Source organism: Oculina patagonica, chromosome 4, assembly GCF_052425735.1.
Source record: "Oculina patagonica isolate OP01 chromosome 4, crgOcupat, whole genome shotgun sequence".
Classification (NCBI taxonomy): domain Eukaryota; kingdom Metazoa; phylum Cnidaria; class Anthozoa; order Scleractinia; family Oculinidae; genus Oculina; species Oculina patagonica.
The window spans coordinates 50,238,688-50,256,885 of record NC_135761.1 but is presented as its reverse complement, the minus strand read 5'-3'; the positions used below and the strand labels follow the sequence as shown (position 1 = coordinate 50,256,885).

The 18,198-nt window shown below is 38.9% G+C and overlaps 1 protein-coding gene across 1 annotated transcript in view; it reads right to left on the bottom strand.

The window, feature by feature from the left end:
• LOC144650413 (kinesin-like protein KIF27) overlaps positions 1 to 18,198 on the bottom strand; it is a 19,310-nt gene extending 1,112 nt beyond the window's left edge. Inside the window, exons 1-27 of the mRNA XM_078510079.1 lie at positions 18,023 to 18,198; positions 16,798 to 16,935; positions 16,319 to 16,405; positions 16,015 to 16,122; positions 14,905 to 15,040; positions 14,238 to 14,384; positions 13,259 to 13,327; positions 12,508 to 12,677; positions 11,878 to 12,027; positions 11,075 to 11,155; positions 10,842 to 10,945; positions 10,010 to 10,232; positions 9,088 to 9,304; positions 8,728 to 8,840; positions 8,428 to 8,567; positions 7,860 to 7,965; positions 6,841 to 7,001; positions 6,267 to 6,531; positions 5,507 to 5,802; positions 4,636 to 4,837; positions 4,386 to 4,458; positions 4,039 to 4,180; positions 3,054 to 3,306; positions 2,442 to 2,620; positions 916 to 1,132; positions 658 to 743; positions 151 to 269 (exon numbers count right to left, since the gene is read on the bottom strand). Of these exons, the coding sequence (XP_078366205.1) occupies positions 151 to 269; positions 658 to 743; positions 916 to 1,132; positions 2,442 to 2,620; positions 3,054 to 3,306; positions 4,039 to 4,180; positions 4,386 to 4,458; positions 4,636 to 4,837; positions 5,507 to 5,802; positions 6,267 to 6,531; positions 6,841 to 7,001; positions 7,860 to 7,965; positions 8,428 to 8,567; positions 8,728 to 8,840; positions 9,088 to 9,304; positions 10,010 to 10,232; positions 10,842 to 10,945; positions 11,075 to 11,155; positions 11,878 to 12,027; positions 12,508 to 12,677; positions 13,259 to 13,327; positions 14,238 to 14,384; positions 14,905 to 15,040; positions 16,015 to 16,122; positions 16,319 to 16,405; positions 16,798 to 16,935; positions 18,023 to 18,055 (4,015 nt within the window). The 5' untranslated portion in view covers positions 18,056 to 18,198. The remainder of the gene's footprint in view (positions 1 to 150; positions 270 to 657; positions 744 to 915; positions 1,133 to 2,441; positions 2,621 to 3,053; positions 3,307 to 4,038; positions 4,181 to 4,385; positions 4,459 to 4,635; positions 4,838 to 5,506; positions 5,803 to 6,266; positions 6,532 to 6,840; positions 7,002 to 7,859; positions 7,966 to 8,427; positions 8,568 to 8,727; positions 8,841 to 9,087; positions 9,305 to 10,009; positions 10,233 to 10,841; positions 10,946 to 11,074; positions 11,156 to 11,877; positions 12,028 to 12,507; positions 12,678 to 13,258; positions 13,328 to 14,237; positions 14,385 to 14,904; positions 15,041 to 16,014; positions 16,123 to 16,318; positions 16,406 to 16,797; positions 16,936 to 18,022) is intronic.

The following is an 18,198-nucleotide window of genomic DNA, read 5'->3' as shown; positions in this document are numbered from 1 at the left end:
AGTTACGTGCCGAGAGATATGAGCCATTTGGGCTTATGTCGCATTTAAGGAAAGCATTTAAGGCTTTACTTTTACATTATAAACAGTAGAGCGTTGAGCTATTCGGTTGACTTGTGGACACTGAATGAATGTTACTTTCTTTACACATACCCTGCACTAAGTCATCAATGGATTCTTCTACCAAGTTGTGCCTGTCAGAGAGGCCTGGTAACTCGGGAACTGTGCTTGCCACGGAAGACTGAGATCTACGCATTGACACCTCCTGGGAACTAAGACGAGGAAATATTGACAATGAATCCCCGTAAAGATAAGAGAAGCAAAACAATCATTGAAAAAACGGCGATTTTCAAGTTAAAACAAATGCACAGAAAATAAGAGTGGGTTTGAGCTAGTGACAAGTTGCTTTTGACAAATGACAAATGAAGTTGATTTCTGACACGTGCATTCATAGTAATTAATAAATTACATAACAGAATTCTACGGGGACAGACTGTGAACGCCCCTGAAAATATCTAATTGCCGTTACCGTTCATCAGTAGGATGCCTTTTTGTAATCAGGTGTACAGTAATGACAATAAAAAGTAAGACACAACCATGTATAGCTTATGCATAACAAATGTCGTGCTTTAAATAGCTCATCTCACACGTTAAATTTACCTCAGCTGCCGAAGATCTTTACGAGACACTCTGACAGGCGTGGAGGCCTGTGAAGGAGTTACTATTCCTTTTTCAGTGAGAGAATGCTACAGAAAAGTTAAGCGGAAATTGCAATCAATGAATCGATGGATCAATCAATCAATCAGTCAACTAACCAGCATGTCTGTCCGTCTGTCTGTCTGTCTGTCTGTCTGTCTGTCTGTCTGTCTATCTGTTAAATAAGTCAGTCAGTCAGTCAGTCAGTCAGTCAGTCTTTACCTTCATCCGGGAAACCTCAGTAGCTAACTGCTTGCCATGTGGGTCAATGCTTTTGTACTGAGCCTCATGCTCACCGCTGGCCGCAATGACATCCGACTCCGTACTCGTACCCATTCCAGACGCCATTTTCTCTCGTAATTTTTTCTTCAGATCACGACTTGTCTTCTTGTAATAATAAAGATCTTTCTCCAATTGTTGGGCTTTGTTCTCAAGTTCACTTTGTGGAAAAAGAATTTAAAAACACACGCGAAGTGTTAATTGTACACAAAACTAAGGCTAAAAAAAGAAAACGAAAAAGAAAACAGCGGCTCGAGGCGTAAATTGCACAACATTGTTCCCTTATCCCGATTATAAATTCAAGTGAATTTTGTCCATATACCTCTTTAATATTATATTATATTAATATAATATATATTGATATAATACTATCAAATATAAAAATTACTTTAGGTAAGAAATGCAACGTGACTATCGATGACAGTGCCATGCTTTTGTTAAAATGCTTTTCAATCAGTTAACTTCAGTAAACACGAAGTGTTGTGGGTCAATTTTAGACATAATATCATAGGTGACAAATTACTCCTTAATTTTGGCGCGAAATTTTAACGTTAATTTATAATTTCACATGTGAAATTATAAAATTGCCATGGCAACGTAGTTAGCGGCAAGATGGCGTCCGGGATAAAACATGTTTTGTACATTTTCGCTTGAATTTTTATCTTAGCCAGCTAGCCTTGGCCAAGTAATAAAACTTTTGATGATATTTTATATTTCAAAACTTCAAAACGACTTCAAGACTTAAGCCAATAACATAAATGGCATCGAGTGGAGTTTTGAGCGTTTTACACGGGCGCCGTTTTCAGTTCATTCAAGACGAACAATGGTCATAATTTGAGAAATAATTGACGGTTGATTCATCTTTGAAATTTTCTGTCAACAGCAAAAAGGAATCTCTCAAAAGTTTTCTTCAAAGACTATAAAACTTGCCAACTTAACAAAATGTATGCTTTCAACTTTTCAAAGCTGGGAGTTTGCGATGCACATAACAGTAAAAAACCTACGATTGCAAGCGTAATTTGTCACCTATGATATTAAAATGTAATCAAATGTTATACTCGTGAAATTAGGAAATAATTTCACTTGCGTTTTGTCAAAATTCTTATAATTTCCCTCGCCCAAAGGCTCGGGAAATTATTAGAATTTTGTCAAAACGCGCGTGAAATTATTTCCTAATTTCACTCGTCACCATTTGATTACCCATACTAATCTGTCACGCTTATGTCGCCGAAAACCCTTAAAAAGGACTCTTCATACAGTAATCTACGAAGCGTTAAACTACACCTTAGTTGAGGTAATTCTATTTGTTTTCTTTGGGGTGTCAAACTCTGTCTTTTTAAACCCCGTCATTGAATGCTAGACTGTGGTTGTTGGCTTGTGTCAGACAAAGAGAGACATTTACACTACAGGGGCAATTTCCCATGATAGCAAAGGTCTGTTTATAGGTTTTCGTTGTTTAATAAGCGTACATTATTTTCTCATCTGGTGCCTCGTTTGACTCAGCATCACGTAGTTTGTTCATTAAGAACTGGATTCTTTGCTCATATTTCTTTTGATTTTCCACTAGTCTCCGGTCTCCTTTCATCTCAGCCTGCTGCAACCCTCGACCCAGTTCACCGATTATCCGTTCTTGTTCGTTTATACGAACCTAAAACGAAAATAAAACAAAACAAAACAATATAGAATAGAATGACGCAAAGCAAAAAAAAGGAAAACGGGGGGAGGGGAGGGAAGGGGAGGCGAGACAACATTTCATGTTATATTGGCACAAAAAATATTATGAAGGCACCAACATTTTTTTGTTCTAATCAGACAAAAAGTTATGAGTTGTGAGTTTTGTTTAAGTTGCTTTCCTTCCTTTTTAAAGGGCGACCATAAAAAGCTTAGAAATGGCCAGAGTTCGTCTGTTAATATAGTACGCGGTAAAAGGTGATGTTTGATAACTTATGTCTAAAATAAATCATATTTGCGAAAAGGGTGCAAAGGATTTACAGTAAAAGAAGTTCTTCTCGTATGCTGTAGAAGTACGAAAATATCTTATAAGTACAAAGTGCAAGAGAAAACAGCAGTTGTTTCCCTACCTCCAAATCACTACATTTCAGCTCTAACTGTTTTTCGTTTCCGCGCAACTTCACAACTTTCTCAAAATATTTCGACAACAAAGACGTCGCTTCCACTGGAGAGAGGTTTTTCAGCTTGTTCACCAGTCCCTCACGGTCCTTCTCTGTCAGAAGTTGACCGCTGTCCAGCTCTTCCTGTTTGTTGGCAATTCCATCGTTTTTAAATTCAATGGCGGCTTCTAACGCGTCGATACCCTCGTCTAGTTCAATGAGCCTGGAATAGAACATGATAGTATCACCAGTAAATCGCAGCAAAAAGATTATTTGGGGAGCGTTGCGTGACATCTGAACAAACGGCTGCAAAGGTTATGGCTTAAAAGTAGATACAGTAGAACCCCGGCAAATCGAACTCAGAAGAGAAACGAAGTTCGAGTTATCGGGGTCGATTGAATATTCAATTTGCATTGTTTTAACATTGCACATTGAATTAAAATTATTAAAAGATTACTGATTTTTCATAACTCGAGTATTATACAGTGCAGTGCAAATTCCAGTAAACTCATCTCGTAAGAAACTGTAGCACGATTATGCATTCTTATGATAATGCAGTACTGTGAATGTATGTGTGTCTAACAAGATCGGGAAATGACTGTCGAATACGTAATCTCTTCGTTGCAATAATTAAAATCAAGTTGCTGTACTGTTACGTTAGTTTTAGTGTTGAAATCCGATAACACGACAAGAAGAGCTGATGGGATATTTCAATGGGCATCCGTGGCTAGTTGCAAGTATCAGAATTCGAGTTATCGGGGTCAATTTTAATCGTGGAAAATGAAATTTAGTTTGAATTAGCGGGGAATTCGAGTTATCCGAGTTCGAGTTAACTGAGTAAAAATGACTGAAAAGTGGGGTAAAATCTAAGGGAAATGGGACTTAGTCCGAGTTAGCGGATGAGTTCAAGTTATCCGAGTTCGAGTTACCGGAGTTCTACTGTATTCATGTTTACCTTCTTTCTTCCTTAGGATCCAACAAAGAGCCTTCCTGAAGTTTCTGTTCAAGCAGTTCTCGTTGCTTCAAAAGTTCATCTTTTGTTCTTTCCAGGGTGTGAATGCTTTCTTCAACTTTACTTTGACTCAAGGCATCCGTTTCTAACAAAAAATGCTCTATAAATTAGAGTTTGCGTGCGAACAACAATGCACTCTCAATAAAAGCCGGAGTAGCCTGCGTGGCCGGCGTTCAAAGGGGAAGGAGAAGGGGAGTTCGAGCGTGAGGTGCGAGGAGAGAGCTCCAACTCCCCTTCTCCTTTCCCTTTGAACGCCGGCCACGCAGGCTAAAGCCAGAGAGGCATCTCACCATCAATACTTTTCCCTCTTTGCTTTATCTGTTTCTCAACTTCTCCAAGCTGGTTAGACAGTCGAAGTATATCCTAAAACGTTGAAGGGAAAGCAAATAAAAAGATTATTCCGCCTTTGATATATTATATTCTTTAGGGTCGGGTTTTCACAACAAATTTGCAATTTGCAAAAATAAAAAACACAATGAAATTGTCTTTTTAAGTAAAAACAAAACCAAAACCAAATCAAATCAAGAAACTTTTTTCTACCTTAGTAAGTACTTGGCTGGAGCGCAGCTTCTTCATTTCCAGTTCACTCTTCTCAGTCAACATGGCCTCCTTGTTGAGTATAATGGCTTCTCTTTTCTTCAGTTCCTCCGCCAAAGTTTCCATGGCTTCCTTTCTCTTCAACACTTTCTCTACTTCATTGTCCAGCCACTGACGGCGTTGTTCTAATTTTGCTTGTTCCTCGCTGAAAATAAAGTGCCATGGTAAATTGAAATTTTTATTATTGAATCACAATAAATAATCATATTTAAATTTTTTTACACTGTAATTTTTAGAATACACGTTCACTTTTAAACGAGCCCCTGGCTCATTGGTGACATGTGTTTAAATAAAGTACTTACTTACTTACTTACTTACTTACTACTACTGTATTCTCAGACTGAAGAAACGTTTTACAAACGAGTGATCCAATAGAAAAAAGCTTTAGGGGAATTCGTAAAAGACATAAAGGTTTAGTGTAAGAATGCAAGTCTCGGATATACAGAGGGTTACAGTGCAAGAAAGTCTCTTCTTTGCTTGTGTGCCAGGAGAATGTGCGTCTGGGGAAAAGGAGATCTACAGGACAGATTGAATACGAAAAGGGATTTTTCAGTAGTGACTCTGCGATCAATGCAAAAATGGGGTTTTGTTTCAAAGTCAAGTGTGCCAAAATCTGAGCATCAATACTGATAAAAGCAAGCAAATGAGGGAGGGAAGAAAGGGAGGGGGAAGGGAGGGAGGCAGAGACTGACTGACTGACTGACTGACTGAGGGGGTGAGGGAGGGAGGGAGGGAGGGAGGGAGGGAGGGACGAAGGGAGGGAGGAAGAGAGGGAGGAAGAGAGGAAGGGGAATGAAGAAAAGGAAATTGATACCTTTCTTTTTCTTCAGATCCTTGTTTGCCGACATTTCTCAGTCTCCGTTGCGCGGCTGCTACCTCCTCTGTTTTTCTCTTCAGTACCTTCTGCTGTTGGCTCATGTGACCTTCAAGTTCTTTGATCTTTTGTTGTTGTTTCTGCATATCCTTTTCCATTCTGATTTTCCTGTCGGCTTCCTCTTTGAGCTTCTTGTGAAGTTGATCTTGTTGATTTCTCATTCTGTCGATGTGTACTTCAAGCTCTTGAACTTTCTTTTCCCTTTCCTCGTGTAAGGCGCCTATTTTTTCATTGTCCTGCGGTGTGAATTAATAAGGAACCATTGACATTGAAGGCGTTGTAGTGTGCAACAAAGTCTCCAGAAACTTGAATAGATGTAACAACCCCTCCGATAGTATTTAACGGATAGGGGGAGTGGCGGCGGGGGAGAGAGGGTGGTTGAAATTGAAATTGTTCACAAAACCAAGTTTCTACGCTTCGTCAGTCATTATATATAACACAAACATATATATTTTTTGCTACCTACAAAATTAAGGATTAAAATCCCTTCAGCCTACATCGTATGAAAGCTGAAGGAATTTTACCTATTCAACTCCAGCCAACAAAAGGAACTGTCGGGCCAAATGAAAGCGGGGGTTAAACAAAACTACTCATAAATGAAATGAAAAAAATATTAAACACCAAATTGCTAGAATTCTTCCCATAGGGAACCAAACATACATGAACTTCTCTGCAACAAAAAGCAATGGTATTTTCCTACCTTCTGTTTCCGTTTCAAGGCCTGTAGCTTGGCCTCAACTGTCTGTAACTTTTTCTTGTACTCCACCTCTACCTTCTGTTTCTCGGACACTTCATAATTAGCTTTGGATTCGTATTCTTCTAGAGTTTTCTTGCTGTCCTCCAACTCCTTCTTGGCTTTTTCTAATTCTTGTTTCATAGATTTGATTTTTTCGGAGAACTGCTTCTTCGTTTCCTTAGCTTCCTTGTCACTCTTCGCAAGTTCCTTGATCAACTCCTCTTTTTGCCTAAAATTCATGATAAGACGAAAAAAATAGTAACAGCAATTAAAAACCTTGCGCGCAGCGATCGCATCTGCAAAGTATTCACAAGTCGATTTTTGACCTCCTGATTACAAATAAAAAATTGGTCGAAAAAAGTTTTTTTTAAAATTAATTTAACAAAAGGTAAGCTTCAATTAAATTGCTCTAAATGGATAGCGGTATCTAGTAAATTTGGCAAATATGGGAACAAGTAGAATTTCTTTTAGAAAACAACAATATCACACACGTTTTTAAAGCGTAGTACGGATCAATGATACACGAAAGCTCCTTTACCTGATGTTGATATTTAAATCTCTAAGTTTCTGTTCAGCCGAGTGAAGTCTCAATTCTGCTTGTTTAACTTCTTTCCCTATCACTTGAGTGCTTGACCGAAGTGCTTCTACTTCGCTGCGTTCTGCTGTGTCAGGTTTCAACTCAACTACTTTTGGGGAGATCTTCCAAAATGAAGAAAACAGTAAACTGATTATGTTTTGTCTTATTGTTGCTGTTGTCTTGTTGTTTAAGTGTTGATGTTGTTGTCAACAATAACAACAACAACAAATCATGCGTCCTAACATTGCAGTAGAGCAGTTTTCAATTCAGCGTGGTACAACCAAAAGCAAAGTAATCAGTCTGGCCAATCGCGAAGAACACAGACAATCCAGTGAACCAATCAAAACTCGAAGCAATACATGTAGTCAGCACGAAACGCGGGAAAACGTGCTCAAACGATAAGTTTTTATTTTAGCTCTGATTGGCTGAGAACGTGGCGCGAGATTATAAACCAATCACTAAGCATAGCATTGCAAAACCAAAGCAAACGCAAATTACTTTTGACGCTCAGCTGAAAACCGCTCTTTCTGGTGATCAAAACTATTATTAGTTTGGAATGGTTACCCTATATTCTGACTTGTTAACTACAGAAACCCTTGTTGTTTCTGGTTTGTTTTCGTATTTCTTTCTACAACAAGCGCGAACTCATATTCAAGCGTACTATTATACTGCAAGCATCCAAATATCGTAAAAGTAACGCAAAAGTATGCAATGAAATGGGACGCATTCCATTCGAACGTGAGCGAGCGGTTAGGATATTTTTTAAAAAAATGTTTCCAGAACATACAAAAAACGATGAATTTTCGAAACGCGAACTATTCAATCCGAAAATTTCAGGAGAAAACTTGATGAAAGGGGATATTCGGAGACATTTTTAAGTCCAAAACTGTCAGCTGGATAATGATGTTACAATTTCTGTATCTTACAGTACAAATAAATGTTGTTGTTGATGTTAACATATATAAACTTTCTTCTCATACCTTGGCTTTGCTGTGGCTGGAGACCTTTGAAGGTTTCTCTTGTCTGGGAAAGGCCTGAGGTATTTTTGAGCCATTTTTCTTAACATTCCACGTTTTGCCTAATTGTCTGCGAAAAGATCATCCACGTGTCAACAATATAGTAGGACAAAAGAGGTTTTTAAGAACACATGACAGTTCTCCATTTAATGAGATACTATCGCGGCTGTCTACATGATGGTAGATTTTCACTAGTGCTAGCTGAGCTATGAGGCTAGAAAACCCTTTATAGATAAAAATAGAAAGCCAATTACATATGGCGCTTCTTATCGAAAAAAAAAGGACTTGAGAGAAGCGAACATTCGCGAGCACATTCAGAGATCACCGGACAAACGCTTGCTGGATCCCAGCTTATAAATTTTGTCTTAAATTAACTCGCTTAACACGGGCGTCGCCTCTAAAGGCAAGAACCTTGACTGACTTCAAAGTTGTTACGTCAGTATGACGTCATAAGGCTACGTCATGTTGCTTAGCAACTTCTGTGGTGAAAATCGCGGGCTCACATGATCCCACGTGACTTTCCTATTTGTACCTTGAAGGTTCATCATCAGCCTCGTCTTCACTCTCGCTGGTATCTGACAAGGTGCACACTACCTCGTCCTCTTCCTCGTGTTGGCTGACCAGTAACTGACTGCGGGCTCTGAAGTCTTGGATAATTCGGTCGACTATAAACTGAACATCAAACACATCCAATAGGTAAATCAGTTTTTGAAATGCACGGCTGAAATACATAGATTTTTATGACAGCTTTGCACTGCCATTTTTACCGTTGATAGTATTACACATACGTCATGAAAGACATGCACAAAGGATCGCCTTTAATATCTCTTACCACAGGCGGGCTGCTGTGAACTTCACGGTCATTCTCTGACCCAGACCCATCTTGAACTAATGGAGCGGTGTGTACACGGGCTCCGCGGGGACTGGAGAGGACCATTTTGTCCACTGCAAGAAAAGATCAAAGTGTAAGTGTTTAATAGCTGTGGAAATAGGAACATAATTGTCAACGTAAATTTTCTTATATTGATATATGAATTCTCTCATTTAAAAACCTTATTGTCTTCTATTAGGACCGAACGAACGAACGAACGAACGTGCTAACGAACAAAAAACGAACAAACGAACCACGAACGAACGAACGGACGGACGGACGGACGAAGGAAGGAACGAAGGAACAAACTAATCACAATACCTTGAGCACTTCCTTGGTTAAGGAGGAGTTGATTGAGCTGAAGCTGTTGCTGGAACAGTTGATCTTCGTGTTTTTTCAAGCGAGACAGTGTTTCTTGTAGTTGGTTGTTCAGTTTGGCTTTCTCTTCCTCCAGTTCACGCACATGCTCCTTCAGTGACTCTATTTCTTTTGTCTTCTCAGCGAAGATTTCCTCGTCGCTTGACAAATCTTCTTTGTACTGAAAAAGGATACAATATTTTTAAACGAACCAACAGGGAAACACAAATAAATTAAGAAACACCCAAAAACAGAAGTCAGAACGCATAACCTTGAAGCATCTGAACCTCTCTAGCTCATACTGGACAAAAGAAAGCAAAATTTAAAGGGGTTGGTCACGGTATTTTAGGTAATCATTACCTAAAATACCGTGACCAAGACTTTTGCTCTGCAAATTTGAAGTTTAGAGCTCTTAATTGACGAAAATAAATAAAAGTTTTATTTATTTTCGTCAATTAAGAGCTCTAAACTTTAAATTTGCAGAGCAAAAGTCTTCTTTATTGCAAAATCACGGCCACATAACAAACAAGGATGATTTTCGAGCATTGTAAATGACACTTCCACACAAACTGAGATAAACTTGAAAAAGTCGGCCCCGCGTTTTTCAAGTTTACCCGAACTCAATCCGTTTTAATCTTCTTGAATTTTGCCCATCCATGCCTCTTTTTGGCCTTTCTGTGTGTGTGTTGTTTTGAGTTCTTCTACAGTTTTAAGCCGTTACATGCATTTTGATATTTCAGTTAATTCTATGACAAGTTTGTCGGTGCCGAAATTGCTTAAAATTGCGTGACATAGCCCCTTTAAATAGAGTGTTTATTCCGGCTCAAAACTTCTTCCCTTAATTAAGACAACAATAACTGCAACAAAAACAAATTCTTGTTAATACCTTGTTCAGTTCTTTTTTGAGTTGTTCTACCAGATCGGCCTGCTGTTGTCGAGTGGTGTTTGGAGTCCATATTGGTCTAGACCTGACCTGCTCCACAGCTTTAACCAACCGGTCAAACTGGTTTGACTGGTTGTTTGACAATGCACCAGCCTTGTGCAAGGCTTTTAACTGGTTCAAAGCGTCAGAGAGAAGCTGTTTGTTTGTGTCACACACACCACGAGATCTGATGTGGGATGACAAGAAATGATTGTATAGAAACAAAGGAAAAAGTTTTCTGCTTAGACCAAAGGAAATTCCCTTATGAGTTAAAAAATTCTAGGAATCTTGAACCTGGCAAAAGTGACTATCCTATAAGCTAATGGCCGCTTAAAATCAACCCGAGACTCAAAGGTCAAAACAAAAAAGGCACCCTTTAGGAGTGGACAGTAATCAAGGAGGGGCGGTGGCTTAATGGTTAGCGCGCTGGACTCCGTAGCGGTCTCTCCATTGCTGACAGTGCTTCTCTCCATCCAGGTGTATAAATGGGTACTGGCGAATTTAATGTCGGTGTAACCCTGCGATGGACTAGCATCCCATCCAAGAGCGAGTAGAAATAGTCCTGGGTAATATCATGGTCGGGTACTGTATCTTACTACAAATACGCGTGTAGGAGTGTGGGATAGCTAAGAACATAATTCGACTAAAATATGTCTGTAGTTCCTGGGCATTCCGCACTGTACTTTTTTTCTGCGAGTGTTGAGAACGTCAGAGAAGTCACTGCTTAAATACGCAAGCTTTATAGGAAATATATAAAAAAGATGAGATGTTTGAAATTTCAAATGCGGCAGCTTACCTCTCCAGTTCATCCTCCAGAGTCTTAATTCGCTCAGCGTCTTCCACTGTCCCACCCGACCCTACGGACGAGCCACGACGCCTTTGAAGTTCTTCACGGAGTGCCTATGTGATAATAAAGAAATACGTCAGTCCGTTAATAAAAATGTAATGCACAGGTGCAACAGGGTGGAACATGTCTGACCAGGCAGTCTCAGTACACCTTGATTTGTTTGTTAAACAAAGGTTAATTACCTGTATCTCACTCTGCATCTCAGCCAGCCTCGCATTCTGCGGATCTCGATTCACTATTGGCTTATTGCGAATGTTCCTGGCCTGAAAAAACGTTAAAAAGTCATTAACAAAAATAATACACGTAATTTTTTTTTGTAAAACTCGCATTTCATTCACAAGAAAGATTATGTCGCCACTATATCCCCCCTCGACCTTATGCAATGCAACGTTACGTTGCTCAAAAGTGATAAAGAACGAAAACAATTTTGCTCGACCGTAAGGAAAGAGATGACAGTCACAATACCTTGAGAGGCTAACAGCCAAAGTTACAAACAAGCCAAATTTCCAGTAAGACACTACCTCTCTGGAACCTCTATTTTCATTCGCCCGCTGTAAACACTACCTCTATTGTTATTCAGGGCTAGGGGCATTGTTGTCACCTGTTATCTATTGTTTTAAGAACCAATGAATTAACTCGTTCCGAGAGGTAGTGGGCGACCCCAAATTTCTAGCGAAATTTGCCCCTGTATTAACAAATTTGCGTTCGCTAGCTTTGAAACATTAAGAACATTTACGATCGATCGCTTTAAGAGTTTTCGTGCGCATAAAAAAAAATATGGGTAAATGCACCAGTCTCCATCTTTCTGCATACGGCGACTGCAACATGCTTGAAAAATCGGAGTATTGACCATGAAAATACACTATTTTGAGAATGCGAACTTTAAAGAAGTTAAAGTTACGCAAAAAGTTACTTCGAAAGGTTCCCGATGATTTCTAACAATTTCAGACCTAAAATAGTTTAAAACATATTTTTTTGTACTCACTCTTGTGGCGTACTTCAAGGAGTTCAAATTTTCAGCAAAGTCTGCAGCACAAGGACTTAGACATGTGATCATCAGTGTTCTAGAGTTGCCTCCCAAAGAGTCTTTTAAAAGCCGTGTAACTTTACTGTCCCTGTAGGGCACGTGAATCACCTGAAGAGAATTAAACAGCAGTATTCAAAGCACACCACAAGCGGGCCTTTAAAACGAAAAGAAGCGGCGTTCCACATCTTTTATTCGTCGACAAACGAACAATATAACAGATATCTAACAATTAGAATACTAATTTCTTCAGAAGCGTTTCTTTTTTGTGTAAAAACGGTAATTGTATTCGTCAGAATATAAAGAAGGCTATGTTATCCTTGATTCGTAAAAAATAGTAATAATGATAATAACATTGGTACTCTACCGTCCTTCTTTTTCTACGCAAAACGCGCGGATTGAGACTAGGATAAGTACCGTACGCGCAATGATATTTTTTCTTTTCAAACCAGGTGTTCTCCCTAATAAAATTCTTCAGCAATTCCTAAGCAACGGTACTGGCTCTGTTGTTAAGAAGGAACCCCCCTCCCCCCCCCCCCACCCCAACCCTACCCCTACAGTAACACTCATTGTAGGGACCTAATAATTTACCTTTTTCTTAGAGTCGGCAAGAGCACTTATCACATTACCCAAGGCTAACAAGCCACTGTTGATGAACACAGACTCTTTAAACCTCTCTCCCACATTGCCCGTTCGATGAGCCCTCTCTGAACCAGCCAGATCAACAAAATGGAACTTGGCGTATTTATAGTCAGTGAAATCTGAAATAATTATTGAAATAAAACTGTAAGTTTAAGTCAAAAGTACTGACTGGTGATGTATGAAGTTTGCAAATATGGGGCCTGGCAGAAATAAGAAAGAAACGGTGAACTTAGCAACGTCATTTCAAATGCCACCACCGAACAGACTGAATTTTCCAACTTGGCCTTTTTCTTTCGGGGCAAGCTGTAACCAGGATGTACAAGCCAAAAGTCATTTTTTTTTTCTAGCCCAAAAAAATTCTCATAATCAGTGTTACGTGCATAGCGGCTTTCTATCGATATCCATCTTACGATGTCCTAATTAAAAAAAACCAGACCAAACGAAATCCGCTTATCACAGTTTACTAGCATGACCTTCAAAACTTGTGGGCTCATTCGCATGAAACCAACACCGGTTTGTATCGGTTTAGATTGGTTCATTTCAAACAGTACGTCAAAAGATGGATGTAGAAAGATAGCTATGCAACTAACACTGAAAGCGGGTGGAAGTCCACTAGCTTAACCACAAAATCCACAAGCCCAAGGCTACCGGACACTAATTTCTTTGCAAATTGTGTATTTACAAAATTGAGCAGTCTTACCCAATTCAGATGTAACACTGGCTTTTTTCTCACTGTCAATTTGCTCTTCTTCAATCAAAGGCTTTTGCTCTGTTTACACACAAAAAAACATGAAGTTAGTAGAATGTAAATGTTAGAAACCAGGGTCAACAAACTTTTCGAAGGCAAACAGAAGGCTTGAAGTTATAATTTTTATGTTATAATTTTTTATATGAAAAATGAAGAAAAAGGAGCAGGAATAGCTTAGTGGTGAGAGTGCTTGCACTCCCACCAATGTGACCAGGGGTTCAATTACTGGACTTGGTGTCATAATTTATGTGGGTTGAGTTTGTTGTCGGTTATTGCTTTGCTCCAAAGGTTTTCTTCCGGTTTTCTCCTCCATCCACAAAAAAAAAAAAAACTTCTAAATTATAATTATTGTATAGAGGACCTGCATGAAAACCAGCTACAGCTGATGTGGCTTCCTCTCTACATGTAAAATAATTATAGCAATTTTATTTATTATGATTATTTTATAGTAGATACAGTCATAAGCTGTATAACTAAGTTAAACGTTTGTAACAAAAAAGCTACCAAAAATTGGGGAAAAGTCAAAACCGTGGTCATTTTTCTATATCGAACGCCTGTCATTTTGTCACCAATTGTTACAGAAAGAATTTGTCTCATTTTTGGTACAAACCCGTGTTTTTTTTCTATAATTTTCAGTGCCTATAAGAAAAAGACTTCCTGTCCTATACTACACATTGCCATCTATTTTTTAAACCTAGCATCATGTAGGCATGCAATGTGTGCAGAGACTTAAGTAATATTTTTAAATGCCCATGTCTCATTGAATTTTGAATTGAGAGGGAACCATCACAACTCACAACCTGAAAAAACTGTAAATACAGCAAGATCCTTATTACTTTCTCGAAACCACCAATTTTTGTTTTCCTTGGAGGTTAAAAAAAATCAGGATTAAACTGCCATGTAAGGTGTAGATTAGATTATGCTCTCTTACCAATGTACAGAGTGAATATTGTGTGTGATCGGCTGGAGTGTTCATTCATGTTCGTTGTGCCGATCTGTCGTCCAGCTGATCCTGAGTCCATACAGCTCATCACTTCATCGGCTGTGTTCACAGGCTGTTCAGTAGCACCTACAATAACTGTAGAGGAGAATAATTGCAAGATTTTTTGTACTGAGGCATCACAGACAATCAAGATGAAATACATACCATCAAAGGGCTACAGTCAGCTCTCTCTAACAGGGGCGCTGCCAGAAATTTAACAGTGGTGAGGCATAATTGAGTAGAGAAGCAATATGGGCACGACTTGCTAGGGGGTCTGGGGGCATCCCCCCACTCTGTTTTGAAAATTATTTTAAGTACTCCGGGACACAATCTTGTGCAATCTGGACACTTGCAACTACTAATGCCCAGTTCTCTCTTTAGCGCTTGGTCATTCAATTTGGCTGTTTACTGGCATTTTTTGTTCAAATGTCGCATATGATGGTTGTACGCTGCAACTAACAGTATAAGAAAAAGATAAAATGTCCTGAACATTTCAATAGGTAAAGGTTGGGCCCATTGACCCCCTAAAAACTGTAGAAAGCCACCTTTTTAATAATTATGTACATGCATTGCTGTGTAAGGCCAGTAGAAAGATACGTCACTCATTGTATTGTACCTGTATTTCCCTTGTCATCCTCTCTCACGAAGATATCTTTGCTCGATGTGTCCATATCAAGCAAATCCCTCAGCTCCTCCATGTAAATCTCAATGTAAGATACAGTCACAACAAACTCAGTTTTGTGTTTGTTTTCCTGTTAAATCAGAGCTCAGTGTTAGCAAAGTTGGAGATTAACCATGACAGTTCGATCATGGTGTGCATTTCACAAACCCTCAAAAGCAGTGCCATTTTCAGGTCCAAGGGCTATTTTAAAACTTTGATTTCTATTTTTTAAAAATGGTGGGGTTGATTTAGGCTGCAAACCTGCCTGCCCCCTTTTTAAATCAACAAAAACTGAATAGCAGACATATACCGGTACCTGTCACGGTAGCTTTTCTGGCCTGAAATATCTTCAGGACCAATCACTGAGAGATGCACAGCTGAAAATCTGATTTAATTATGCACAAATAATATTTATTTTACAGCTCAGGGCTCAAAATAATTTTTGGATACTGACCGGTCATGTTGACCGGCCAAATCAATTTTTGCTCGGTCATGTCTCGTTTTTGACCGGTCAAAATATTGAGTATTTACTTGTTCATCGAGCTTCCTATAAGATGCCCTCTTTTAAAAGTTCTCTTTCTTCAAGACTGCCAAGAGATTAGCGAGAAAGCCGTGTACGTGACCGGTCAAAATGACCGCCGAACCAAAATTTTGTCCGGACAAATCGTCATTTTGGCCGGACATTGTCCGTTGACCGGCCGTTATTTTGAGCCCTGCAGCTGTAGATTTGGAGCCTTTGAATACATTATGCCTGTGCATGTTGTTATAGTATTCATTTGGGATTTCAGGGTGCAAAGTTGAAAGCATTGTGTGCTATTCCAAAGGCCTTTCTTATGAGCCTCCTTCATCTGCTGATAAAAAAACTTTCCTTGCCCACTGGATTTGCCATTTTCATTTTAGTCTTAGAGGGACAGTGTATGTGTTCTGACAAGAGGGGGCAGCTTCTTTTCAAAAAATGTGCAGTATTATTATTAATATTGCATGATTAGTATACCATGTTTTAATCCCTGCATCTTAATTTTTTTTCTAGTGTGTAGATAGCAATTGAACTTTAGTACAAAGTACCTCCATAATCTGAAACATCTGCTTAACAGCTCTGAGAATAACGCCATACTCCTCTTCCAAAAGACCAGCACTGTTAGTTCCACCGATTGTGTAGGTCTTTCCTGAACTCTACAGTAAAAATGACACTTACCAATGGTTAATTTTTTTGGAAAAAAAAAACATGATTTTTAGCAAAAACTAGGTGTACATACCTATACATGTATGTACATTAATATAACACAACTTATTTTTTAACCTTGCTAAAACTCACCAAGAAACCTGGGTTAAACATAGCAAAAAAACCATGCATGTACAACACACTCACCGTTTGTCCATAAGCGAAGACTGTAGCATTATATCCCTCCATACAACTCTTAACAAGAGGCTCCACACACTTGTCATAAACCTCTGCCTGCAAAATGCAAAGATAATTTACTGTATAGACAAATAGTGTGCCTTTAACCTTAGTCCAAACCAAAAAAAACCTGTTTACCTGAAAGCTTTAAAATGAGCAAACAAACTCTGTTCAACCTTTTGTTTTGCATAAATTGATGTATGTATGTATGTATTATGTAAAGTTCTATGTGTTATAAAAACATTTTGTTCACAGTTATGACTGTACTGTTTCATTAGAAGGAAATTCTAGATGACGAACCAGAGACTTCTTTGAGCTACAACAAAAGCCGGTTGACTTACCAACCAGCCTAAAAATAGTCAGTTTAACTATTAAACCCATTAATGATTGTTCATGTGTGTCAGCAGGATTCGCGTCATGTCAGGGTTCAATTCATATTATTTTCTCACCTGAGCTGTTTTTGGAGCAAACACATAATCAAAAGTGAAGCCTCTATCCTTTCCCAGTATTAACTGAGGCTTATCTGGAATAAATTGAACACACTGTGGAACATTGTGGACTTTTTCCTGACCAACCAAGGGACGAACCTAAGGGTAGAAAAAGTAACATATTAAGCTAATCTGCAAATAACAATTGCTTACATGTATCTGCATACTTATTTATGAAAAAATATATATATTGAGGCTAGTAATATATGTTCAGACTGTCAATAACAAATTTTCAATCCATGAATGACCAATGGACACACTTGAATGGCTAAATTAATTGACCTTGGTCTGAGGTAAAAGGGGACTTTGCCACACATCTATGCATGCACATCTACGCATGATACTAGAATTCCAGCTTACTCTACATGTAGAAAGCTATTATTGGGTCATCATCATGTCGCCCAACGGCATCCCCAGATGAGTTTGACAATCTTCTTTTAGGTTTCTGTAATCAGATTTTTTTACAGTGTGTGGGGATAAGTCGCATGCAAACCCCTAACCTGGAGGACCAGTGACTGCCATTTTGTCTGGCCTCTACCCTTTGACCTGACCTGCTGGGGGAAGACCCCCAATGGTATACATGTAGCTCTCAATGTCATTGAGGCACGCAAGCTCTCCCCCCCCCCCCCCCCCCAGCCACCATGACAAGGCGGTAGTCTCAAGAGTCCTTGTTGGCCCAATGAGGATAAGTAAGCAGTAAACGTTTTTATTGTTGTTATTTACTGCAATATTTATGCATTCTTAGTGAATCTCCATGCTTTAGCACAGACCCCTGCCCTGTTTGTTTTACAAATTTCTTCAGATGTGTAGTTTTATACAGGTTGACCGCTCTTTTATTTGCCCTGGCAGCCTATAAACAATAGTCAAGTTGGTAGATAAACTGACCACTCCAGGTGTAACAAAATAATCGATGCTGAGCATGGAATTGTAAAATGGACAACAGATACACTGTAGATTACAGCATTTATTACGATCCAAGTATCTAATCTGGTTCCAACTGTAATAGATCAAGAACACATATCTAAAAATAAGTTCAAACCGGCAATGAAGCTATTCTTGGGATGCAGCTAGGAGTAATAAATATATTAAAGCTCAATAATTTTTTGCAGTGTCTTTTATGTTTATAGTACAAAATTCTACCGACAACTTAACCCTTAATTGCATATTAAATATCGATCGTACTTACCCTGACGGCAACTTTTACAGGAACTTCCCCCATCTTTTAAAAACTCAAATACATTTCCTCAATGTCCATGTCGTATGCCATGCAATCGGTTGTATCTTTTCCCAAAAAAATCTCTCCATCAATTTGGCGGTCAAATTTTTTGACAGCCATGTTTGTTTTCGTCGCGGACTCATCTG